Source organism: Melospiza melodia, chromosome 22 (genome assembly GCF_035770615.1).
Source record: "Melospiza melodia melodia isolate bMelMel2 chromosome 22, bMelMel2.pri, whole genome shotgun sequence".
Taxonomy (NCBI): Eukaryota; Metazoa; Chordata; class Aves; order Passeriformes; family Passerellidae; genus Melospiza; species Melospiza melodia.
Genome location: NC_086215.1, coordinates 11,071,247 through 11,096,835, shown reverse-complemented (window position 1 = coordinate 11,096,835; position 25,589 = coordinate 11,071,247). Strand labels below are relative to the sequence as shown.

General features: G+C 52.8%; 1 protein-coding gene across 6 annotated transcripts in view; it reads left to right on the top strand.

Moving 5' to 3' along the window:
• The window catches only part of GPSM1 (G protein signaling modulator 1), a 65,387-nt gene that overhangs the window by 31,167 nt on the left and 8,631 nt on the right, over window positions 1-25,589 (top strand). For 2 of the 6 annotated variants that reach the window (XM_063174982.1, XM_063174986.1), the window contains 2 exons: window positions 10,099-10,169; window positions 12,664-12,834. In XM_063174982.1, the coding sequence (XP_063031052.1) occupies window positions 10,099-10,169; window positions 12,664-12,834 (242 nt within the window). Of the gene's footprint in view, window positions 1-10,098; window positions 10,170-12,663; window positions 12,835-18,103; window positions 18,233-24,259; window positions 24,674-24,829; window positions 25,540-25,589 lie in introns of those variants that run through there. The other 4 variants (XM_063174984.1, XM_063174987.1, XM_063174988.1 and 1 more) reach the window with 4 other exon arrangements.

The window sequence follows — 25,589 nt, the reverse complement described above, 5'->3', positions numbered from 1 at the left end:
ACATTAAAACTATACTAAAAGAATAGAAGAAAAGGTTTCATCAGAAGGCTGGCTAAGAATAGAATAGGAAAGAATGATAACAAAGGTTTGTGTTTCAGAGAGTCTGAGCCAGCTGTGATTGGCCATTAATTAGAGACAACTCCATGACACCAATCCCAGATGCACCTGTTGCATTCCACAGCAGCAGATAACCACTGTTTGCATTTTGTTCCTGAGGCCTCTCAACTTCTCAAGAGGAAAAATCGTAAGGAAAGGATTTTTCATAAAAGTTGTCTGCAGCACTTCTGGTCGGTTACTCTGTTGTGAAAGGAGGAGAGGAAATAAATCTCAGTATTGGTGCTTGAGTGCATGTGGTCCATGGGTTGCTCAGTGCCCTCTGCAGATCCAGATGTGCTGTGTTAACATCTGGAGGCAGCAGTGGGGTCTGTGCAGGTCTGTGGGGGCCCTGGAGGATGGGAAGGGCTGAGCAGCTGCAGGCAGAGCTCTGGAGGTTGCAGTGACCCCGTTAATCCGCGGTGCTCCCGCTCACATTCCCAAGGCTGGGGCTGTTTGTGGAGAGAAGGACAAAGTGTTCTTGGGAGGAGGAACACAGCAAACAAGTGGGATTAGCAGTGCAGGGACAGAAGGATCTGGAGAGCTGATTCCCCCCTCTCCAGCTCCTGGGAATGTGCTGGGGAGGTAAAATCAGCTCTGTGGTGTTGGGCTGCAGGGAGGGCGTGTGAGGCACCCCTGGCTGAGCTCTCAGTGCTCTGCAGGTGGGGAAGGGTCCCTGTCACAGGAGGCACAGCCTGCAGGGAGGAGCCTGGCTCCTTGATTTCTCCTTAGCTTTTATCCTTTTCAGCTCTCTTATCCCAAACTTCACTGGAGGATGAGAGGCCACCAATGTGTCTCTGAGCCCTTGAGGGGAGGGAGATGTATTTTATGGCTGCCAGAAACTTTGGTGCCCTCCTGTGCACCTATTAAATGATTAGAAGAGCATAATTATTTATATTATTAATAGCAGCAGTTTCCAGCCAGAGGAACATCTGTTTCTGTAATAGGAAGCAGGTGAGGGAGTTGAGGTTGGAGCTGGCTCCTGAACCAGCAGTGCCTTTTGATGTTGACAAATCTCATGGCGAGGAGAACTTTTCACTTTTTTATTCCATTCAGATTCTTTTTCCTGCTTAAGGTTACAAAATGGCTGCACATTCCTAAGGATGATAAACCCCTCTGATGAGGCAAATGTGATTAAACACATCAGTTCCATCAGGCAGGTACAGTAAAGCTTCCTAGCAAAGGCTGGGCTAGGTTTTCACTGTGGTGTCCTTCACAGGCTCCTCCTTGGTCACTGCCCTTCCCTGGGCTCTGGGGGTGGAAGGACTGCCTGATGTTTCTCTCTGCTGTTCTGGCTCCCCTTGCTGAGCTCTTGATGGTTTTAATTAATATTCTGAGAGTATTTGGATGTCAGAAGACAAAGCTGGAGGCTGGGGAAGTGGGGCAGGGCTGCAGGAGTCTTGTGAAAGCAGCGACCTTGTTGGGAAAGGCAAACACAGGGAGCTTAAAGCAACAAACTGAGGGAGGCTGGAGAGGAGCTGGAGCACCAAGTAAATAAACAGGGGCTGGGTTTGCTTCTCCAAACAACCAAAAATGTGGCCCTGAATAAATCTCCTTCTCTTTCACACACTGCAGGCTGGGAGTTGAGCGCTGGTAGGCTTTGCCTTTGGAGAGGATGAAGGACTTTCTGTGGCTCCATGGGGTTGTTTTTAGGGGTGAAGGCAGCCAGGGTGAGAACCAGCACTGGGGTGCAGACAGACAGACAGACAGACTGCACTGGTGCCCTTTTGCAGAAGAGTTGAAGCTGCAGATCTGCTCTGTGAGGAGCTGCCTGTGCCCAGCATGGACTGGGAGCTGCCCTTTCCTGGGGGAAATAAGGGATTATTTACAGGTAAATCTTGTCAGTTTGGCTATGAGAATGAGCCTGACTCCCCTCTCTCCTGAGAAGGGGCAGGGATGAGGCTGCCCTGCATGTCTGGTGCTCCAGGGCTCCATGCTGGGATTGCTCATCCCTGTGTGTTCTGCAGTGGGCACAGCACCCCAGTCACTCCTGAGCACTGCTCAGCTCTGTGGGGTTTGATTGTGGGGCTCTGCATCCTCAGTGCAGTTTGGAGCTCATCTCTTCACAGGAATCTTTGAACCCCTGGATCAATCAGACTGAAATAGATTAAAAAATCTGCTTTTATGTTTCCCAGCCTGTTTGTTTTTGTTTGTTTGCTTGCTTTAAATATCTTTGAAGTACCTAGAAAGTGTTTAGGGCTGATAAAGCAGGCAGCATTGACCATCCCTGTGCTGATGCAAGCAGGGAGGAGGTGATGCTGCCCAGCCTCAGGGCTGTTCCTCCCCTGTCGTTTGCTCAATGCTCCTGCAGAAAGCTGTCAGCTGGGGGCTGTGGCAGTGTGAGAGCAGCATCTTGCTGACAGTGGGCCAGCCCTGCTCCCTCAGGCTGTGATTTCACTGTCTGGGAAGCATTTCCCTTCCCTGGGGCAGGGTTGGGGTCACATCCCCAGCACAGAACCTGCCCAGTCCCCTGCAGCCACTCTGAGCAAGGGCAGCAATTCAAAGTGCTCAATGTTAAATCTCCTCAGCTGGATTTGATGTTTCCCAGGAGCTGCTGGGCTGCAGCTCAGCCTTTCCTTCATGGTGAAAAGCAAAGCCTGAGGCTGTGCTGGGTAATTGTACCTGCTGAGGCAGGGGTGATGGATGCATGAAATGCTGCAGGAGCAGAGTGGATTTTGGCCAAGGGAAGGGAGGGTTGGTGGGCTGGTGGCTTTGCTGTGCTCCAGCAGGGGCTCTCAGGGAGAAAATGCCATCCATCCATCCATCCATACATCCATCATCCATCCATCCATCCATCCATCCTTCCCCTCCTACAGTATCTGGAAACAGGAGTGTTTCTGAACACTTTTGGGGTGCCCAAAAGACCTGTCAGTGTGGCCCTTCAGGAGATCTGCTTCCATGGGGGTTCTGCAGTGAAGATTCAGGTTTCTCAAGGTTGCCTCCTCTTTGTAATGAGTTTTTTTCTAAATCCTCTGCTGTTACAGCTGTGAAGTCATTTCAGCAGCACTGGTGGGGGGATGAACCTCTGAGTCATTTGGATTTTAAACTCAGTAATTTAGCACTCACTTCAGACTGCCCCAGTATTGGCTGTAGGAAGTTTTGAAATGCTCTTTCTGAGTATTCAAGGTTCCTCTCTGATCCTGCTGTGTGCATCAGCCTCTCTCCCAGCACTGGTGTCAAATACAGCAGGAGTTCTTGGCTCACAGCAGAGGAAATGCTCCAGGACTGGAGAAGATGATGTGCTACTGAAATTTGTTTTATCTTGATGCCAGGGGAGATGGCAAGTGCTGGAAAAGAGGGTGAGGAGCAGGCCAGTTCTTGAAGCCTGTGGCAGAGAAGGCACAACGTGGCTTGTGGCAAAGCCATGCATCCAATCCAGATTAAATCTCTTGTTGTGGGGAGGGAGAACTTGTTGGAAATCCTTGGTTCTGGGAGGGCTGAAGTTCCCTTTGGCTGCAGTTCCTGGCCCCAGCTGCACTCCCAGCCCTGCTGGGCTGTCTGGTTCCTTCCCAGACAGTTTTCCCTGGAAGCTGCTGGGTAGGAAATGCCCTGGCTGTGGTGCTGCTCTGGCCGTGAGCACAGCACTGCCCTGAGGAACAGGATTCCTCTGCTTGCTGGGCCTTTTACGCAGCACAGAACAGACAAGAAGGAATTTCTCTTTCTTGCCCAGCTAGAATTTCTTTTTCTCTTTTAAAACTTTCTGTGTGAATGGCCGCAGAAATGGATGGTATGCATGGATGTGCCTCAGCGTTGCTCTGAGCAGGGCAAGGCCAGAGCTCAGCAGAGCCCCTGTCATCCCTGGGGTGACCTCAGGACCATTCCCTGGCAGGGACAAGCCCTGGGACAGCCAGCCTTGGCTTAGCAGAAGCCCTGGCAGAGCTCAGAGCCCAGTCCAGCGTGGGCAGTGTGTTCTGCTGGCTGATCACAGGGGGAAGGATCAGGTCTATCCCCCTCTATTTTACAGGATTTTCCTGTGGGTGTTTGATGGCTGCTGAGCTGACACGTGGCTGCTCCTTCCCTGCCCTCCCTGAGTCAGTCTGGAGGACAGAATCATGTCCTTGGGCTTGTCTGGCTGCTGGAGATGTTGCCCCCGTTAATTATTGTGTGTCACTTTTAGCTGAACCCTGCTTTTGATCTCTGCTTGCTCAACACCAGCTGATAATGGCTGGTGGGAGGTCATGAGGCTCTGCTGCATCCTGGAGGGGAAATCCTGCCCTCAGAAGGAGCCAGGTGCTGCTGCCAAGCCCATCTCACCTCTGCTGGGTGAGCCCTGGGGCTCTGAGCCTGCTCCAGCTGCTCCACCCAGCTCAGCTGATCTCCCAGAGCATCCCTCTGTCCCCACAAGGGTTCCTGTCTGCAGCAGGGATGGCCTGGGGGTTTGGTTACAGGAGACTGCCTGACACGGCCCAGCCTTCCACAGCCTCCAGGCTTGACTTTCTCAAGTGTTTTCTGCAAATATTCCTCCTAAATATTTCATCCTTTGACCCAAATTGCCAATGTTTTATTTGCAAATCACCCTTGGTTAGAGAAAAGCTGATGCCTGTTGCACATTTGGGGGAAAACTGGAATCAAAGATGTGCCCAACACCACAGCAGTTACTCAAGAGTTGTAAGGCTGCAAATAAGATCCCCTTGTATTCCAAGACTGCAGCTTTCCTACCTTCAGTTTGCTCCTACTGGGGGAAATAAATAGCAAATAAGAAAGAAACTCCCTTGTGCCATTTCCACCTGCAAGGAGGATTCTTTTTCCAGGTTTTAGCTCTTCTGTCTGAATGTGAGGGCTCTTGGCCAGTGATCCAGAGCATCTCCTCGTTCCCTGTCCCCATCCAAGGAGCTCTGTGCCAGCTGCTCACCCTGAGTGCAGCCAGGAGATGCCCCAGGGCTCTGGGTGCTGTGTGGCACTGCTGTTATTGCTGTTCTTTTCAGCCCATTGCTCAGCTGTCAGACTGGATTGTGCAGATGCAGAACTGGGGTGACACAAACACAGAGCATCTTCTCTCCCAGATCAGCCAGACAAGCATCTCGATGCAAAGGGAATTTCTCTGTACTGCCACAATACTGTGTGCAGCTTTTGTAAGGGAACAGTTTTGCCACAGAGGAGAAAACTGCAGGATTCTTGTTCTGGAGCAGGGCTTTGTTGTGCTCAGGGCCTGTTGGGAGGCTGAGATTTGTTGTGCTCTGGGTAGAGCTCATCAATCAGTGCCTCCCAGCAAAGGGAGGGATGATCCTCCCAAGGATCAATCCTGTCCCTGTGGTTCTGTGTCCTCAGCCACAGGAGCAGCCAGAGCTGCTGGGATTCCCTGGTCCTTCCCTGCCTGCAGGAGCACGGTGAGCAGATGGCCCTTCCATGGATGGGCACACAGCAGCTTGGCACCAGCATTTTATGGCCCAGCCATTGTAAATAACTGATATTATTTGCTTTCTCTATTTGGAGAAAAGTATTGTTCTAGCCCAGTAGCAACTGGGAAAACAAATGCCACCATTTATCAGGCGAGTGCTGACAATAATAGAGGTCAAGTGGATTTATAGTGCCAGAACCCATTATGTGTTTGAAGACTAATTAAAGCCTTAAATGAGATGCTTGTCCTACTGGAGGATGCTTTTTTATTTTTTTTTTTCCTTCTTTCTTTTCCTGCTGCTGTTCTTGTTCTCCCCCTCCCCCTTGCCTCTGTCAGAGCTTTGCTGTAATAAAGGAGCACGAGGCTGCCAGAGCTCCCCTGATGAGATGGCAGCAGAGGATGATTGGAGATGCTCTGGGAGCACTGGACCCTGTCCCCACTGTCACTGGGGGCTGGGGAGGGTTTCCAGAGCAGCATTCCACCCCAAACAGCAGGCTTGGCTGCTCTGGTGTAATTATCCTGGACAGTATTTGGAGTTATCTGCTAGGTTTGGGTCTGTGCAGAGGGGGGAGGTGCTGTCCACCCAAAAGCCAAGTCACTCTCTTGGTCAGTGCAGGTACAGGGGGAAATGCCCTTTTCATGAGAATACAGCATGTCCTGATGTGGGGTTTGTTGTGTTTGGGGTGCCCAGCCCATGCTGGCAGGCAGTGGAGGCCAATTCTGGTTCCATGACCTTTCCCTGCTGCTTTTCCTTGGAGTCCCCTGTCAGGTTGAATTCTGCCAGCTCTGGCACAGCCCCCCTGAGGGATCCAGCCTGTTCCATTTGTAAATACAGAACTGGGGCTGGGGCTGGGGGGGGGGAACTGCTCTGCTGCTCCTGTGGGAGGGGGGGCAGAGCTGGGGCTCATCAAAGCTCATGTCAGCCTGATGAGAGCTCCTGCAGGGCTCCCCGAGTCCCTGCCACACATGTTCAACCTGATCTTATCAACTGCAACCTCTACACATGTTCAGCCTGATTTATCAGCTGCAATCTCTACACATGTTCAGCTTGATCTTATCAACTGCAATCTCTACACATGTTCAGCTTGATCTTATCAGCTGCAATCTCTACACATGTTCAGCCTGATCTTATCAACTACAACCTCTACACATGTTCAGCTTGATTTTATCAGCTGTAATCTCTACACATGTTCAGCCTCATCTTATCAGCTGCAATCTCTACACATGTTCAGCCTGATCTTATCAACTGCACTCTACACATGTTCAGCCTCATCTTATCAGCTGCAATCTCTACACATGTTCAGCCTCATTTTATCAACTGCACTCTCTACACATGTTCAGTGTGATCTTGTCAGCTGCAGTCTCTTGGAGATGGAGCCTGTCCATGCAGCAACAAAGCTCTGTCTGCCCAGCTTGCCCTAGTGCTCCTTTCCATGAGATGATCCCATCACCATCCTTGATAAACCTTCCTTGTGTTCTCTGTGGCTGCAGATTAAAGACAAGAATGTGAAAACCGTTAAAGTCGCCTCAGCGGCCAAATTGCAAAAGCAAAAAGCTGAAAAAAATTAAAAAAAAAAATTTTAAATCCCCTTGGTTCATGGTGCTGTTGAGATCATAGATGGGGAGGAGGAAGAGATTTTGAAAAAAAATATTTAAAAAAGGAACAACACCCCTGAAAAGAGCAACATCCCAGGAGCTGCAGGAAAACAGGGCATGAATGCAGGCAGTCAGGAGCGCTGCTCAGCTGATGTTCACAAGAAGGTTTCAACTTGCTCTCTTTGAGACCTCAGCAAACCTCCAAGACAGAGAGAGCATTTAGAAAGGCCCCTGAGGTTTTCCATTTCTCTGCAGCAGGCTTGGTAAACATGCCAATAAATGCTGGAGAGAGAGAGAGGGGAATAAAACCTTGCAGAGGAGCAGACCTGGGTTTTGAGCTGCTCAATCCTTCACATCCCCACTGCTGCTGTGGAGCAGCCCTGGGGAGGAGGAGGCAAAGCTCAGCTTTGGCTGAGCATTAAGTGGTGCTGCAGGTATTTCTGGGCTAAATAACTTGGGAGAGGCTGAAAGTTACATCTGGAGCCATCTGAGGGAATGGAGACAGAAAGTTAGAGGGACTCCTCCTGCCGTGGGATGCTTGTGAGTATGGAAAGCTCTGCTCTCCTGGAAGGTGCATGAGGATGTGTGGGATGAGGAGGGGAAAGCTCCCACGTGTCTGGTGGGATTTGCTGCTGGTGTGGGTGCAGTTTCTTGTAGCCCTGGGTGATAGGGACCCTCCTAATGCTGCTGGTTTTAGTGGTGGTGAGTGGAGACAGTGCCCCCAGCACTGGCTGGGATTGCTGAGCTGGATGAAGTTTTTCTATAATTCTGAACTTTTTCCTGTCTCACCTCCAGTGTGTGCAAACCCCACACAGTCACAGACAGCCACCAGCATCAGAACAAGTGAAAAAGAAGAATTGTTGTGCTGGGGTAGGCTCAGCTGCCTGTGTCTATTAAATTAACAGCAGGCAGGTTTTCTCTGCTTGGAGATTAATGGCTGCTGGCCAGCAGTTCAGTGCTCTGGGAGCACACAAAAGCACCTGGGGATGGAGGTGTGTAATTAATGACTCTTTAGACAGCTGGAAATGATGTCTGTTTATCTAACTGGGCACACTTTGCTGCTTTCTTGCTTTCCTGGAAGTGGCTGTTAAAGGGAGCACGCTCACTTCCAGGGCTGGGCTCGCCTCTGGAGCCCAGATGTGGTGTTTGGAACCCAGATCAGGTGTTTGGAGGTGACTTTTCCTCCAGATGCACCTTGCTGCCGTGGGTTGTTCTTTGGGAAGCCACGAGCAGCTGTGGCAGTGCCCAGAGGGTGAAACTGGGAATAACTGGGAGCAGCCCAGCCCTGCTGTCCCCTCCTGCCCTGCCCGAGCCACGTGGCAGCAGCCAGAGCTCCTTCAGCCAGGACTGGCAGCACCCAAAGGTCCTTCAGCCATCTCCTCCCTGCTGAGGGTGGTGGAACAAATGGAGTTTTCTCCAGGGATGGAGTTGTTGGGCTGCCCAGGCAGTCACCACCCCTGGAGGTGTTCAGGGAGTGATGGACGTGGCACTCGGTGCTCAGATCTGGGTGACACGGTGGCAATTGGTTGGATTTGAGGTCTTTGAGGCTTTTCCCACCACAAATGTTCTGAGCTGCTGACAGGTGGGCCCCTGGCTTTGTGTGCTGGGATGAGTTTGGTGGGAGCACTGCCTGCTCCTCGTGACGTGTGTTCAGAGCCTGTTCTCCACCTCCAGCCCTGATGTCAGTCCCCTGAACTCAAAGCCTGCTAATGAATCACCTTAAAACAAAGCTGGAGCTGCTGTGCTTTTTGGAGGAGAGGCAGAAATGTGCAGAAATGTTTTTGCTTATTGGAATCATTATGGCTGCCAGCAGCAAATCCCTTCAGGGTGGTGAGGGGCACAGGCATCAACTTCAGGTCGCTTTTGGCCGAGCTGTGATGTGAGTTTGTGACCCTTTAGTGATTATTTAAATAATAAATAAATTTGTTATTTATTTCCCCCAATAGGAGCAAACTCAGGGTAGGAAAGCTGCAGTCTTGGAATACAAGGGGATCTTATTTGCAGCCTTACAACTCTTGAGTAACTGCTGTGGTGTTGGGCACATCTTTGATTTCAGTTTTCCCCCAAATGTGCATCAGCTTTTCTCTAACCAAGGGTGATTTGCAAATAAAAGACCCGGGTATTCTGAGCTTGTGCCTTATGGGCTGAGCCTCTCAAAGCAGAGCTGTCCTTGGGGTTGGTGCAGTTTGGATCCAGCTGTGGTGGCAGCTGGAGCCCTGGCTGAGCTGGGTGTGCTGGTGGAGGAATCCCTGGAGCCTGTTTCCATTTAATTCCCATGCTGTGCTTTCAGCCAGCCTTGATTGGTGAATTTTGTGCTTTTTCTCTGTTATGTTTGCCCAGTGAGGAGCTCTGGGGCCATTTGGTGCATCCTGGCTGTTTGTCAGCAGGGCAGGAGCAGCTGGAAGGAGCTTGAAGGGAAACTGGAGGTAAAGAGGGTTTGGAAACCAGGAGTAGTGACCTGTGTTTCACCCACTCTGTTGTTGTTGGAATCAAACATCAAAATCTTATGAAATCTCAAATAAGTACCATAAATCCTGCCAAGTTTTGATTCCTCGTTCAGGTTCAAGGCAAGATTTTGTTCCCCTTAAGGCTGGGCCTATGATAGAACACATTTGCTCCTTCACTTAGTTTTGCAGCCTCTGTGACTGCAGAGAAAAGCTCAAAGTTGAGTCCCAGAAACATTCTTTCAGCTATAAACATGATGATAAAGCAGAAAATCCACAGATGTATTAAATTGCCTCTTTGTTATGATTTTTCTCAATGCCAGTCCCATGGCTGTTGTGGTTTAGGGTGAGGTTTGTAACTCCTGAATCGCAGAGACCTTGTCTGAGATCAGGGTCCTGGTGTGACCTGGCTGCAGCTCAGTGGCCAAAGCCTCACACAGCCCTGTGACAGAGCTTTAAAACGCCCAAAACAAAAGGGAAAAAAACCCCAAATTTTACTCTCAAGGCCAGCACAGCTGCATCATCCCACCCCTTTGACTTTTAGCTAACCAGAGCTGGTTTGGGTTCCTTCTGTGTGACATTTGTGTGTTGGTGACCCCGCCCTGATGTGAGAGTGTTGTTTTGCAGGAGCCAGGCCAAAGAGACTCCAGAGGAACAGCATGGACAGCCTAGACTTCCTCAAGTTCCCTTCTGAAAAGGTAAGCAGAGATGTCTGGCCTCAGAGATTGTTCACTGGGAATCTGTGCACAGATTCCAATTGGTTTGTTGTTGCCTGGCTTCATTTGCGGGGAAATATGCAATTAGCAGATATCACTGAAGTCAATGGGATTAACCAAAGAGGGTTTCTGGAGAGCTTGGAGGGGAGGAACAGCTGGTCTGACTCAAAAGGCACTTAACACTCAAAGCTGGAAAGTCACTTCTGGGCTTTTTTTGCAAAAGCAGCCCTTGATTGGAAGGATCATGGTGAGCAGCTTAGCCCTGAGTGGCTGCCAGTGCCTGTCACCCCATGGAGGGACACAGGGGGCACACAGAGGACATGGAGCACTGCAGGAGCACAGGGTTTGTTCCAGGGTTTGTCCCAGGGTTTGTCCCAGGGGTTGCTCTGCTCCTGGGAATGTCAGATCTGAGCAGATCAGAGTTTCCTCTGTGTCCCAGGGCTGCTCCTGCAGCAGCTGGAGGCTCTGAGCCCTTCCAGCCCCAGGGATCATTTCAGCCTCTCAGGAGATGCTGCTGCTGCTGCCCAGGGCTCAGCCTGTCCCTTCCAGAGGGATGGCCAGGCCTGCAGCCACGCTGCTTTTTTGGGATGTTTCTGGCACAAATCATCCCCATTCACCCAGTGCTTTCCAGGCACAGCATTTCCAGAGCTGTCACAGAGAGGAAAAGCTCACCCAAGCTGCAGGTGGGTGCAGACAGTCAATGGGATAAAACCTCAGGCTTTATCATTTAGGTACCTAAACCTAAATGGTACCTAAACAATTTAGGTACCTAAAAATCCCAGCAAACACTGGGAAGGCCAGGCAAAAGCTCCTCCCTGAATGAACTCTCTTTGGAAAATAGATTCCAAATGTCCTGATGTGTTTTGATCGATTGTCCCCTTGGCCATTTTGGCTTTTGCCGCTCTCACCAGCGTGACTCCGTCTCTGGGTGCCGATGGCAGGGACAGCAGTGCCCAAGGTCAGGGACATTGGCTGGTGTCCCCATGGAGCAGCAGAGCCCTGGGGGCTGCCCAGGGGCTGGGCTGTGTGTGACAGGCTGTAAATGCTGGATAACACTCAATAGCTCAGGCAGGGGCAGGGGTTGCAGGGTTCTGTGGGAGGATGGAGCACGCAGGAGCTGTGGGGTCAGTGTGAGCTCTCCTGCTCCCCGCAGTGTCCTGGGCAGGCTGTGAGGTCACCTCTCCCTCAGAGGGCTCTGGGTGCAGTTCCTGTGCTCTGTGCCCCTGGGTACAGCCCTGGGAGAGCTCCTGGGCTTTGTGCTGTGCTGGGAGTGAGGAGGAGCAAGGAGTGAACCCATGGACTGAACCCTGAGCTCTCCAGCATCCTCTGGGGGTTGTCTCTGCAGAAATGCCTTCTCTTTCTCCTCTGCCAGAGCCTTCAAAGCCAGCAGAGCCCCCTGGTTACCCCACTGCCAGGAGCCCCTGCCCAGCGCCTCTCTCAGGGCTGGGGCACAGGAACCCACCCTGGTTCTGAGCTCCAGCACGCTGCAGGACACTGCTCACCCTGCTCCCTCCAGTGTGTCTCTCACTCCTGCATTTCATCTCCTCTGGTTTTGTCTCCCAGCCTCTTGTTTATTCCTTTGTGTACCAGACTAAAATCTCTTTCTCACCCTCTGGGTTTCACCCTGGAGGTGCCCACGTGCTGCAATTGAGTCATCTCTCCTGCTGTCATGCACTGAGCACTGGGAGGGCTCCAGCCAAGGCACTGCAAGGCACTCTCCAGCTCTGATTTCTATTCCTGTGGCTGCTTTTTAAGTTATGGACACTGGCCTGGCTGTGCTGGTGCCATCAACATGGCAGTGAATCTCTCCTTCCTTCTCACTGTTCCTGTTTGGGATCTGTGTCACCTGTGTTTCCCCACACCCTGGGTGTCAATCCTGTGTTTCAGTCTGTGTTTCCATCCTGTGTTTCCATCCTGTACTTCAATCCTGTGTTTCCATCCTGTATTTCAATACTGTGTTCCAATCCTGTACTTCTGTACTTCGTCCTGTACTTCATTCCTGTGTTTTCATCCTGTGTTTCAATCCTGTGTTTCCATCCTGTGTCCCAATCCTGCATTTCCATCCTGTGTTTCGATCTTCTATTCCAATCCTGTATTTCAATCCTGTGTTCCCATCCTGTGTTTCCATCCTGTATTTCAATCCTGTGTTCCAGTCCTGTGTCCCAATCCTGTATTTCCATCCTGTGTTTCAATCTTCTATTCCAATCCTCTATTTCCATCCTGTCTTTCAATCTTCTATTCCAATCCTGTATTTCCATCCCGTGTTTCAATCTTCTATTCCCATCCTGTGTTTCCATTCTGTATTTCAATCCTGTATTTCCATCCTGTGTTTCCATGCTGTGTTTCAGTGTCAGTGGGATCCCTGAGCCCCAGCCCCACGTTACCTGTGCTCCTGTGCCTCTCCTGCCCTGTGGGCAGTGCTCCCCCAAACCCTGAGGCAGGGCTTGCTGCAGTGACTGTCTCTTGCTTTCCCAAGGAGCAGAATGGGGACAGCCACCACGTGGGAGAGCTGAAGATCTCAGGGCAGGAGTTCCTGTCGCTGCCTGCCAGGACGAGGAGGCACCGGGAGCACCAGGCCAGCTCGGAGAGGAGACCCCAGGGACCCCCCCTGGATGCTGGGGAGCTCAGGGGCCAGGTGCCACAGTCGGTAGGAAGATGATTTTAATCTCCAGTGGGATGGTTTTAATCTCCAGTGCTGATCTGGGAGTTCCTCATCTTTGATTTTACCTCATTTCCAGCCGGGTGTGGGGGTGGCAGGGGGGATTTCTGGCTGGAAAGGAGATTCTGTAGCTGTGCTCTGTTTGTTGGCTCTGGGGGCAGCTATGGGCAAATCCTTTTGTGTTTTTGAGCCTCAGCATCACTGTCCCTTGAGCAGAGCAGTGGAACCAGTCTCCATCACAAGCTGAGTCTCTGTGGTGACATTTAAACCTTCTCTGGAGGGACAGGAGCCTGGAGCTGGGCTTAGCTGAGTTCAGGATTGTCAGGATGTGATGCCTTGAATTCCAGAACAGTACAGCAGTTTGGGTGCTTTGTGGAGCATGAATTGATCAGCTCCTGGGGCTCATGAGTGGGATTGGTGCCTTCACAAAGCAGAGCCCTTCCCAGATCTCTGGCACACAACCACAAGTGCTGCTTTGCTGGTTGCCTCTGCCAAATGTGGGACTGTAGAAGTTGTACCTCATGTTCTGATCACACTGATGGTCAATGTGCAGAGTGGTCTCTTGGGATTCATCAGAAATGGTAGAAATCATCATCCAGGAGTTTTTCCTTGGGAGCAGCTCAGATGGAGCTCATTTCCTCAGGAGCTGCCCTGGTGATTTCCATGTTCTGCTCCTGTGCTGGGAGCTCTGGTCAGTCTGTGCTTGTCTCCCAGGGTGAGGATCCTGTCCTGGGCAGCTCCCCAGATGCCTTTGTGCTGTTTTAACCTGACAGTTCTGCTGGCTTTGGTTGATGCTTGTGGTGACACGTGGCAAACACAAATACCAGGGAGCTTCCCTGCAGCTCTGCTGGGTTTGTCCCAGCCCTGGAGGCACAGCTCACTCCCACAGTGAGAGGTGGCACCTTCCTTGGGGCTTGGAGGGGTTGGAACTCAGGGATCTCAGGTGGGAAAGCCCCACACCCTCAGCTTGTTGCCAGGAGAGATGAATGATGAATGATCAGTGATCTCATGGGTGCTGGGAATATTCAGGTTTTTGCTTTACCCTGGGTCTCTAACACACTGTCACAGTTCTGTGATCATGCAGAGATTCCAGATGGAGGAAATCCAAGCCAGAAAAGATAGGCCTAGTTTTGTTGGGTTTTTTTTTTTTTTTTTTTGTGGTTTTTTTTTTTTTTTTCTTGGCATTTAAGAAAAAGAGAAATTAAATATTTTCATGCTGGCTAAGAAAGAGTCAGAGCTGCAGAGCTTGGGGATGCTTGAAGGGAATTCTGGCTCTGAGTCCTTTGTTCCTCAGCTGTGGATCATGGGGAGAACACATCCTGCTGTACCTGTGTGCATGAGTGTGTGGACACATCCTTTTTTTACCACAGACATTCCTGACTTTCAGTTCTCTGGCCACTGGAGACCCAATTTTTACACTAACTGGGGTGTTTAAAATTTTTTTAGACTTCTCTGAGCTCATTCTTGGTTCCCAACAGTGCTCATGGAAATGGTCTGCTGGGAAAAACATTTCCTGCAGCTCCCAGGTGCAAACATGATCAGTGAGAAGGAAAACAAAGCTCATCTGAGCCAGAGAGGAGCCAGCAGCATGGGGGCACACAAGGCAACACAAAGAGAGAGAAAAACCACTTCTGCCAGAAATAGCCCTGTATTTTTAACTCAGACATTCAGGCAGAGCCCAAACAGGAGCCACACTCCATCAGGAGCTGGGGAGGGCATTCCTGAGGAGTGGGGCTGGGGCTGGAAATGGCCCTGTGGGGCTTTGGGGACCCCTTGGCAGCACTTGTGGGGTTTGAGAGAGGCCAGAGGGCTCTGGGGTGGCTCTGGGGTCACTTCAGGGCAGCTTTGCTGTGCTGCAGCTCCCAGCTTGGCCAGGCTGACTCTGCAGCACGGGCCAGACCTCAGGGTGTTCAAAGCCAGCCTTGTCCTGTGGGTTTGCCATGAGCAAAGCAACCCCTCTGTGCTCTGCTGTCACTGTTGGAAAGCTGCAGTTCCATCCATGGGAGCCTTTGCAGTCAGAGGGAGCAAACCCTACCCCAGAGGCAGAGAAGCTTTTCCTGGTCAGACAGCAAGTCCCTCAAATTCCTCATTTTGCAAGGAAAAAAGCAAAAATTCTCTTTAATCCATTGGTAAACTGTGAGTCCTCAGTTAGAGGTGATCTCTGCAGCTTGATCTGAGGCTTTTTGGGGTGCCACAATCCCTGCTGTCCATGGCAGAGGAAAAGCTGTGAGCAGGGAAAAAAATGAACCCAGGTCCAGCAGTGTGACCTCTGGGTCAGCCCTGAGCTCCATCCCAGGGCAGGTCCAGCCTGAGCTCCATCCAAGGGCAGATCCAGCTCCATCCCAGGGCAGATCCAGCCCTGAGCTCCATCCCAGGGCACATCCAGCCCTGAGCTCCATCCAAGGGCAGATCCAGCTCCATCCAAGGGCACATCCAGCTCTGAGCTCCATCCCAGGGCAGATCCAGCCCTGAGCTCCATCCCAGGGCAGATCCAAGGGCAGATCCAGCTCTGAGCTCCATCCCAGGGCAGATCCAGCCCTGAGCTCCATCCCAGGGCAGATGCAGCCTGGGGAGGTGCTGGGGATGAGGTGCCTCACTCAGAGCCCCTGCACTCACGCCCATCCATCCCCTGCCTGTGGTTTGCCTCCCTCTCCTCCCCCTGGTGTGCTGGGGCGATGCTGCTCTCCTGCCTCCCCCGGGGAGGCTCCAGGCCGTGCTGATGGCTGTGCAGTCGTTGGAGCTGGCATGGCAGAGCCCTGGTGGCTGTCATTAGCGCTGGTGATGATGCTGCTGCTAATTACCGAGTGCTGGGAAACTCCCCCTGGGAGGAGGCGGAGGGGAGGCAGAGCAGGGCATGGAGAGGAGCCTGTCCCTGCTGGCAGCTCCGTGGGGCCTGAGGAGGGCTCAGCCTGCAGGAGAGGCCGTGGGGATGCTGGCATGGATGGGAGCAGCCATGGCCCAGCTGCTGGGGAAGGTAGGAGAGCGAGCAGGGCCCCTGTGTGCCCGTGCTCACGGGGCTCTGAGGACTGGGGAAGAGATGAGGATCTGACTCCATGTTTCACAAGGCTTGATTTATTATTTTATGATATATATTATATTAAAACTATACTGAAAGAATAGAAGAAAGGATTTCATCAGAAGGCTAGCTAAGAATAGAATAGGAAGGAATGATAACAAGCCAGCTGACTGTGATTGGCCATTAATTAGAAACAACCACATGAGGCCAATCCCAGATGCACCTGTTGCATTCCACAGCAGCAGATAATCATTGTTTACATTTTGTTCCTGAGGCCTCTCAGCTTCTCAGGAGGAAAGGATTTTCCATAAAAGATGTCTGTGACATCCCTGTGCCTCACACCTGCCTGCCACCCTCTGCAGGAGCTGCTGGTGAATGTGCTGCCCCTGCAGGAGGCTCCTCACCCTGCTGGGGCAGACAGGGCCTTCCTTACCCTGCCCAGAGTGGAGATTTCCCAGCCGTGGCTGGTGGCGCTTGCAGGAGAAGGACCAGCCCTGCAGGGTGTGGGGGTGAGCAAGGACAGGTCCTGTTCGCCAGGAGGTGTGCAGCTCTCCTGGAGATGCTCTGAGTGCCCTGAGGAGGATTTGCTGTGGGAGAGGATGATGAGGGTGAGGTGCTTTTGGTCACATTTCTGCTCTGGTGCAGCAGAAGTGGCTGCATTAAAGCTCTGTCCCTGCAGCTGTGGGCAGCCAGATCCAAATCCCTCCCTGGCACTCGTGCAGTGCACACCTTTCTGAGCTTCCTCTCTTTTAAAAGGAACATCCAAGCAGGGGTTTTGTACTACATGAAACTTGCAGACATCAAAGGCTTGCTCATAAATTTAACCCCTCTCTCCACTGTGCTGAAGGTCAGGATGCTCCAGCTTGGCTTTGACTCGGTAGCAGATGTGTTTTGGGGGGTTATTAGAAGGTTGCTGGAAGGATGGGATTTTTCTAACACTTCAGAAATATCAGAGATTGTGTCCCTCACCCTCCTCTGTGCAGAATGAGAGGGCCCATGGAGGGAAGGGGCTGTGTGTTCTGGAAAAGACTTCCTGGGACCTGCCCCAGTTCTGGGCCTGTGTTTGAGGTCAATGGGACTGAGTCAATGGGACTAAACCAATTTATTGTGCCAAGGTCCAACAGCTGCAGCAAAAGCCACGGAGCAAGGTAAGGATCAAACCCACCCCTGCCTGTATCTGTGCTCTGGAAATCCCTGATCCCCAGGACATTGCAGGGAGTGACTCCTCACCCTGCAGAGCTGTCCCCAGCCTGTCCTCAGCCAGGCCCATTTACAGGCAGGGGAAGAGGAGCTGTGTGTGCCTGCAGTGATGACTTGCAGGGATGGCTGCTGATGTGTTTAGACACTGAACGATTTTCAAGCTCTCTGCATCTCCAAACATTCCCTGGGACAAATGTTTTTATAAGGCCTTTTTTATGATGACAGTGAGAGGCAGCCATAAAAGAAAGGAATTTTTTGTAGGTCATGCATCCCCACCCCAGAGGCAGGCTGCCAGAGTTGTTTTGGTGGTTTTCTGTCCCAGGATTTATTGGGGGGATGTTGGTTGCAGGATGCTCATGGTTGATGTGCTGAGGGTCAGCCTTGGTGGTTTTCTGCCCCAGGATTTATTGGGGGATTGTTGGTTGCAGGATGCTCATGGTTGATGTGCTGAGGGTCAGCCTTGGTGGTTTTCTGCCTCAGGATTTATTGGGGGGATGTTTGTTGCAGGATGCTCATGGTTGATGCTCTGAGGGTCAGCCTTGGTGGTTTTCTGCCCCAGGATTTATTGGGGGGATGTTGGTTGCAGGGTGCTCGTGGTTGACCCTCTGAGGGTCAGTGGCAGGGAGCAGATCTGGAGGGTTCTGCCTGTCCCTGCTGAATCAGAGCCTGTCCAGGCAGCTCTTGGCTGTCAGGTGTCCCCATCCCTCCCTGTGACTTCACTGGGAGCTGCAGAATGGGCTGGGTGTGTGCAGGGATGTGTCAGCCTTGGGGGCTGCTCATTTCCCTCCTTTCCCTGGTTGCCTTGTGCCGTTTGAGGGGAGATTGGCACTTCCCCAATTCCCTCTGGAGCAGGGATGTGTAGTTTGCAGCTTCCACTGCATCCTCCCTGTTTGCACACCAGCCTGGTCCTGCTCCATCTCTGTGTGTGAATGCCAGAGCACAGGGGCAGTGCAGATCACACCCTCCCTCACCCACACCTCACTCTGCTCAGCTGCAGGGCTGTAATTACACCATCAGTGCTGGTCAGGCTCTGTGCTGTGAACGTGCTCTGAGAGGAAGGGAGAAGCCAGAGCCAGGCAGAGAGGAGAGGCAGCTGCTGCTGAATTTAAGGCTGTTCCTATGACACCTGGAGGCTGCTGTGCTGGTGTCAGTCCTCTTGGAAGTGAGCAGGTAAACACAGAGCCTTGTTCTCAGCGGGCTTTATCTGCCTGCTCAGTGCTGGGACCTTCCAAAGCGCTCGGGGCAGGGAGGCTGTGCTGGTTCCTGGATGTGCAGGAAAACCTGGAGAGCTCCGGCCTGACAGGTATGGGGAGGCTCTGCCAGGGGTTTGGGCTCCTGGAGAAGCAGTCAGGGCCGGCTCCCCAGAGTCAGCTCAGATTGTCTGAGCTGTCCTTCTCTCTGAGTCTCTCTGTTGAGCTGTGGGGTTCTCTCATCTCCTGTTCTCTGCCTCGGGTGGGCTCCTTGCACAAGCCAGGAGAGGTGTGAGAGCTGCTCCTCCAAAGCTGGAGCTGCAGCACAGCCAAGGCTCTCAGGAGCTCTGCAGAGCCCTGCCAGTCATTCTTCTGTGGGACTTTGGTCACGGGAGGCAGGGAAATAAATGGAAAAGCTCTGCAAAAAGTGGCTGCAGGAGAAGGTGGGGGGAGGCAGCAGCGTTTTCTGGCTTCTGCTGCATTCGTTGCCTCAGAGGCAAATTATCAGTTTCTTCCTTGAATATGAACAGCTGCCAGGTAATGAATTCCCCCTCTCTGTTTTATAATGGCATTAAAATTGGGATTTGCCTTAGTTTTCTCTGTAATTATCCAATGAGCCTGTGTGAGTGAGAGGGAGGCAGGGCAGAGCTGGCTCTGCTGCAGGCGAGTGTCGTGCCTGGGGGATGGAGCTGGGGAATGGCCCTTCCTGAGGGGCAGATCCAGGGTTTGAATTGAGGAATGGCCCTTCCTGAGGGGCAGATCCAAGGGATTGAATTTGGGAATGGCCCTTCCTGAGGGGCAGATCCAAAGGATTGAGTTTAGGGATGACCCTTCCTGAGGGGCAGATCCAAGGTTTGAATTCCAGGGATTGAATTTAGGAATGGCGCTTCCTGAGGGGCAGATCCAGGGTTTGAATTGAGGAATGACCCTTCCTGAGGGTCTGGGTATTTCTCTGGTTGAGCATCAGGGACTTCATATTCCATCCTTAACTGGCTCCATGTGAGGCCAGCTCTGGGGCTAGAAAAATGGGAGGAAAAGCCTCCTACAGAAGGAATCTGTGCTAGGAAGGAGGTGAAAGCTGAGCTGGCTGTCCAGGGCCACCCAGCAGACTCGTGTTGGAGGTCTGAAGGTCGATGAGCCAGGCTGGAGGTGACAAGCCAAGCTCCCCAAAGCCATCCTTGACTCACTGTAACTGAGTTTGCAGTTATTGGCACTTTGAAACCCTAATTGAGGTCTGCTTTCCTCCTTGCACAGCCTTTTCTCCCGGCAAACTGTCAGCCATCAGGTGGGATGAGACAGTAACAGAGATGTTACACTCACCATTTCCTAGAAACTGTCACTTTAAAGGGAACAGCACAGGGAAAAAAGGATGAATTGAAGCCAAACCCAGAGAGATAAGCCTCCAAATGTTTGATTTCCCTCAAAATCAGGAACCTTTCATTCCTTTCTTGGGTCTCTGCTGTGCCTGGGGCACCTTGTACCTTCACACTTCTGGCCTCTGGCATTTATTGAACTTCACGTGGCAGAAGAGCTTAAAAAATATCATAGCCCAGGTTCTCTTTGGATGCAAATCAGCCTAATTGGGCTTAAATCCCTGGAGCTGGGGTGACAGCAGATGACAAGGGGGACTCTGGTGACTCGGGGCTGTGTTTGATTTCCTTGCACAGCCATCCCTGAGCTCCCAGCTGTATGGATGGATCCAGCAGGTCCCTGTGCTGGAAGGGCTCCTGGTCTGGCTGTGCTTGCTGGGGCTGCCTAAAGAATCCTTTTTGTACCAACAATTTGTGTTTCTCTTTCTGTAAATTCGGTTGAAACCCAGGAAATGCTGCTGCTGTTACATTTCTGGGTTTCGCTGGAGGACAGAGCTGCACAACCAGACCAGCTCTGTCTGAGCCTTACCTTTGACTGTGGCTGTTTCAGCTGCTGAGCAGTGGAGGCTCCCCCAGAGGACACAAGCACAGCACAGCCTTGGGGCAGGTTTGGGGTTTTTTTCTGTTATTGCCCAGTTTTGGGGAGGGCAGATCGGCCCCAGGGAGCAGCCAGTGGGGCATCCTGCCCAGAGCCACCCTGCTGCCTTCCCTGGCACGGGCAGCTCCATCCCTGCAGCCTGTGGGCAGGCAGGAGGGCTCCAGGAGGCAGTGACCCCCTCAGGGGACAGGCTGTTCCTTAAATCAATGTTTTAGGGAGGATCCTGTCCCATCCATGCAATGCTCTCCTCTGGATTTAGGGTGGTTTTGGGGTGAGCAGAGGCTTTGGGGTCTCTCTGAGCTGTCCTTGCCTGTGTACTTGGGCAGGGTGCAGGAAACTGAGGCTGAGGGTCCTGCATGGCTGCAGGAGAAGGAAGGGAATCCATAAATCACAGGAGGGTTGTGGGGCTGTTTCTTGGAGCTCTCCTGATAAAACCTGCAGTGACAGCAGGGAGATTCCCCTGCCCCCAGGTGAGGGGGGCAGAATTGGAGGTGCAGGCAGCAATTCCCAGCAGGACAGAAGCTGTCCCTGGACAGAAGGTGTCCCTGGACAGGTGGACAGAAGCTGTCCCTGGTTTGGGCTCTGGCTGCAGGCTGGGCACAGCCTGTGTGAGGTTAACGTGGCCTCTGCTCACACCTCACCTTCAGCATCCACATGTTCCATTAGCTGTGCTATTTTTAAGCCTCCCTAGGCAGTTAACACCAATTAATCTAAAAAAGCCCAAAGAATGGTTTTTCAGAGCCCCTGGCTCCTTCCCCTTCCCCAGGAGCCCAGAGAGGGCTCTGAGTGCAGGGCTGGCTGGAGGGGCTCCCTGGGGAGATGTGCAATGAGAGCAGGGCCCCAAACCATCCCTTGGATCCAACTTTTGCAGCCTGGACGGTGCTGTCTGTGCCCCGGGGAAGTTGCAGCTCCCTGCAGTGCTCAGTGCAGGGCAGTCAGTGCAGCATCTCCTGTCTGGGAGCCAGCAGAGCCAGGCTCTGTGCTGGGTGCAGGAGGTGCCACTCCCTGGGACCTGCAGGAAAGTCCCAGCCGGATTTCTTGCCTGTGTCTAAAGCTTGAATCCCAGTGTTCCCTGGAGCAAACCCCAGGCAGGGTGCAGCTCCATCCTGCCCTTGGCAGCAGCAGGTCCCAGAGCAGGAGATGCTTTTGCCTGATAGGAGAAGCTGCTCCTGCCTTTGCATGTGATTTTTGCCTTGCCTGTTTCAACTCTCCTGAGCAGGTCAGACAGAGCGTGGCTGCAGTGGCAAACCCACAGGCAGCAGCCCCAGCAGGGCCAGGATTTCGTGTTTTGTGGGGTTGCCTTGCACAACAAAGCCTTGATCTGGAACGCGACCTGCAGGCGTTTCAGGGCTGGGAGTAAATAATAATTAACATCTGGGTGTGTGCTGAGCAGGGCTGTTTATGTGCAGGCTGGATGTGTTATGGGTGTGCACAGCTCCACTTCCCCCATCCCCACCAGCCCAAGGAAGGTGCTGCATCTGCTCAGCTCCCTCTGAAAACCTCGCTGTGCTCAGAGCAAGTAGGTGTCTGAATAAAAGTCTGATTCAAGGAAGCAGCACGGTTTTGGCAATCCGGAGACGAGCAGGCTTTTTGTGCAGAGCGTTTTCAAAGCAAACTGTCAGAGGTTCCAATGTGAGGTGCAGGGAGAGCAGCTGGAGCATGGATTGTCTCCATCACCAAAGAGGAGCTCAGCTGCCCTGCTCCGTGGGGCTTGGAGTGGGGGGCTGGATAGAGAAAGTGCTCTATATATTAACCTTGTGCTAATTAACCAGGAATATGGGTTGTACCCTTTCAAGCTATGGAGTTATTTCAGTTTAGTAAATTAGTGCTGCTCAGCTGAGACTGCCTGGCTGAGCATGGTCCTGGTTCCCCCCTCTCCAATCAGGGTCAGTCACTGCAGTGAGCTTAGCCCAAACCCTATGTTTTACTGCTTTGGGTGTGTGCTGGTGTGCACAGCCAGGTACCACAGCCCTGGTGAGAGCTACACCCCAAAAACTTTCTGCTTGTTGTCATCCACCTCCAGCCTGAGCTGTTCCAAGCAGTAGCTCAGGTTCACTCCCAGTTTGGGTGTTTAAGGGATCCCCCAGGTTTCTGATGGGCCATTCTGACCTCTCTGGCCACTCATCTTCTCCAGGGACTGACCTGGAGTGAGAGTGCTCCTACCTGGTGTCCCTGGTTAGTAAAACAAGCTCCAGATGCTAAATCCAGGCTGGTGTGTTGGTGTTAAATAGTGCCAGGGAAACCCAGCCTGGTGTAAATGCTGTCAAAATCCATGTGGAAAAGTTGCTACATTAACTGCAGAGGATTGTGTGAATAGACAGAAGAGAAACCAGGAGTAATTCCCCCTGGTCTCAGCAGTGAGGGCTGGACTGACCTGTGATCTCAGAACAGGTTGTTGTGTAGCTGAGGAAAAAGAGCAAATCCCATTTGAGTGTGGCTGTGGCACAAAGTGGCCCATTCTGGTCCCGGTGGCTCCCAGACAGAGCAGAGGTGTCAGAGACAGCCCGGGGCTCCCTGCAAGTGCAGTCAGCAGTGGCACTGTCACTGCAGCAGGCACAGCCCTGTGCTCCAGCTGGGCACCGTCCCCACAGGTCAGCCCTGACTGCGTTTCGGAAGGAGGCAGCGTGGGTGAGTTATTTTGATTTTGTTTGGAACAATAAAACCCGAGTTATTTGAAATCCTCTAACAACAGAACCAGCTTTTAGCACCGGCGTTTATAGGGATGAGTGGGCGAGTTGTTTAAAGGGAAAAAAATCTTTGAAAAGTGTCCAAGTGAGGGTGATAATTTCATGCTCCGAGGGAGGCGTGTGCAGGTCCTGGGGCTGGGCAGGGTGTGGATGGGCTGGGCACAGCTCGGTGCAGGGCACACGTGTGCCCAGGGCACGCTCAGCCCCTGAGCTGCAGCCTGCCGTGGTAGGTGGTGTCTCTGCAGATCACAGATGTCTCGCTCGTTATTCTTTGCTGCATCCTAAACTCACAGGGAAAATGTGATTTCCTCATGTTGTTCCAGGCACCTCTCCCCCTCTGTTATCCCCATTTTCTGCCTTTCCCCCTGTTCCAGCTGCAGATTCCCCTTTCAGAGCTCTCCAAAGGCGGCTCAGCTCTTCAGATCAGGGGCAGGATCCCCATCCTGGTTCATTCCCCTGTTGCCCTCTCTGTCCATGAATCCCTGATCTCAGTCCCAGTGGGAACAGGGCTGCAGCTCCAGCTCTGAGCTCACAGGAGCTGTGGCTGTGCCCTGCCCTCCTTCACCTTTCTCTTCCTCTTCATTCAGGGCCAGGTACCAAGGTGGGCATCCTGATCTCAGGTCCTGCACAGTTTCCATCTTTCTCTGGAAAATACTGGGTGGCTCCTGGAAATGAATTTACTGCTGTGGAACAGCATGGGCAGTTCCCCAAAGCTGTTCAGGTTAAAGTGATTTCCTACTTTTGTAGTGAAAAATGAGAATGAAGGACAAGAGTGGACAGAGAGGCATGTGTGCCAGTAGGGCTCTGTCCCCATTTTGCCCCTTTGGAAATGTGATTTTCTTCCCAGTGCCCCATTTCACTGTCAGTAATTTTCTTCTCACAAACGTGAGAGCAGCTCTTTGGCTGCTGCATGGCATTTCCATCTTCCCCTGTTTAAAACCCTGTTGCAATTAGAAATTTCCCTCTGTCGAGCAGTGTTACATTTAAATCAAGAGCTGCTTATGGCTGAGCAGCCTAGGCTCTTGCAATAAGACAAAAAAACCACACATATCTAATAATATGAAGAGCAGGAGGACTATCAGGAGCTAAAAATGGTCCTTCAGTATTTTGGTGCTTTAAATCCAAGCGATCAGAGTGTGTCTGTGTGTGCACAGAGCGTGTGCTGCCTGTGCCCGCGGAGCCGAGCGTGTTTGCAGATGTAGTTTGGGAGAATCGATCGCGATCTATTTTTAAGGTGAAGTGAGTGTGGCGGGTGGGAGGTGAGGAGGTGGAAGGGAAGCTAAATATTCACGTAGCTGCACTGTGTGTTTAAGAGCATCATCTAATAACGGGAGGATCGTGGCAGCGAGGTGAGGGAGCCGGCAGCGATCTCTGGAGCCTCCCCAGTCGTGCCAGGGCTCCGGGGGGAGGTGGCAGCGGGGCTGGCGCTTTAAACCTCGGCTCGCACCCCGCGGGTCCCGGCAGCCGGCGACGCTCTTCATTCACAGCGCTGGGCACAGAAACCCGGCTGGGCACACAAACCCGGCTGGGCACACAAACCCGGCTGGGCACACAAACCCGGCTGGGCACAGAAACCCGGCTGGGCACACAAACCCGGCTGGGCACAGAAACCCGGCTGGGCACACAAACCCGGCTGGGCTCAAACCCCGCTGGGCACTCAGTCCCCGCTCAGCTCGAACCCCGCTCAGCTCGAACCCCGCTCAGCTCAAGCCCGGAGCATCCAGCGCTGCTGCCCGCGGACATGTGAGAGCCGGAGCCCTGCTGAGGTCAGTGAGGGAAACGCGGGTTTGTTTGTCTGTCCGTGTGTCCGTCTTCCTCTGGAACGAGAGCATGGCGAGGAGGAGGTGGGTGCGGAGACACGGAGGGCTCGCTCGGGATGTGCCGTGGGTGCGCTCGGGGGTTTGAAGTTTTTCAGGTAGCTCCGGTGTGAACTTTTTGTTGTCAATATTGCTGCTCAGGCTGCTCGGTGCGCTCTGTGCCACAGCACAGGGGGGCGGAGGGTCCCCGAGCCCGGCCGTGCTCGTGGGACACACGGGATGTCAGTCTGTCCGTCTGTCTGTCCGTCTGTCACCCGCGGGGGGATTGGCACGGAAAGGGAAGCGCTGTCCTGAGCAAAGACCGGGCAGTTTCACAGCTCTGCTGCCTGTCCTGAGCAGACTGAGCATTTTCAGCTCTGCTGCCTCTGAAGCTGAGGAGTGGGGGCTCCAGCCCAGGACAGGGACAGCCCCGCTCCCCCCGGAGCACAGGGACGCTTCTCCAGGCATTTCAGCTCCTGGTTTTTAAAACAGGCTGTGGATTCCAGCCAGGGATTTCCTTCCACTCCTCTCCTCCAGCCCCCGCTTGCCTCTCTGCAAGCCTCCCCCTCAGAGCCTTTCTGCAGGTGAGGCTGGCAAGTTCAGTGCCTGGTGGTTTTGGGGTTTGAGGCTGTGGCTGTGCCAGAGGTGCAGCCCCCACGGTGAGTTCTGCGGGGTGAGGTGTGGGGTGGTGCAGGATAAAGCAAAGCTGCGTGCAGGGGACGGACAGACTGACAGACAGCCCTGGATGAGCTGCTCCTGGCACTGGTGGTCACCAGGAGCTCCAGCCCTGCTCCTGCCTGGAGATTTTGAGGTCGGCTGCCTTGCAAAGAGCAGAGGTAAGGAGCGGTGACATGTGTGGCTCACGGGGGAGAGGCAGATAGGGCAG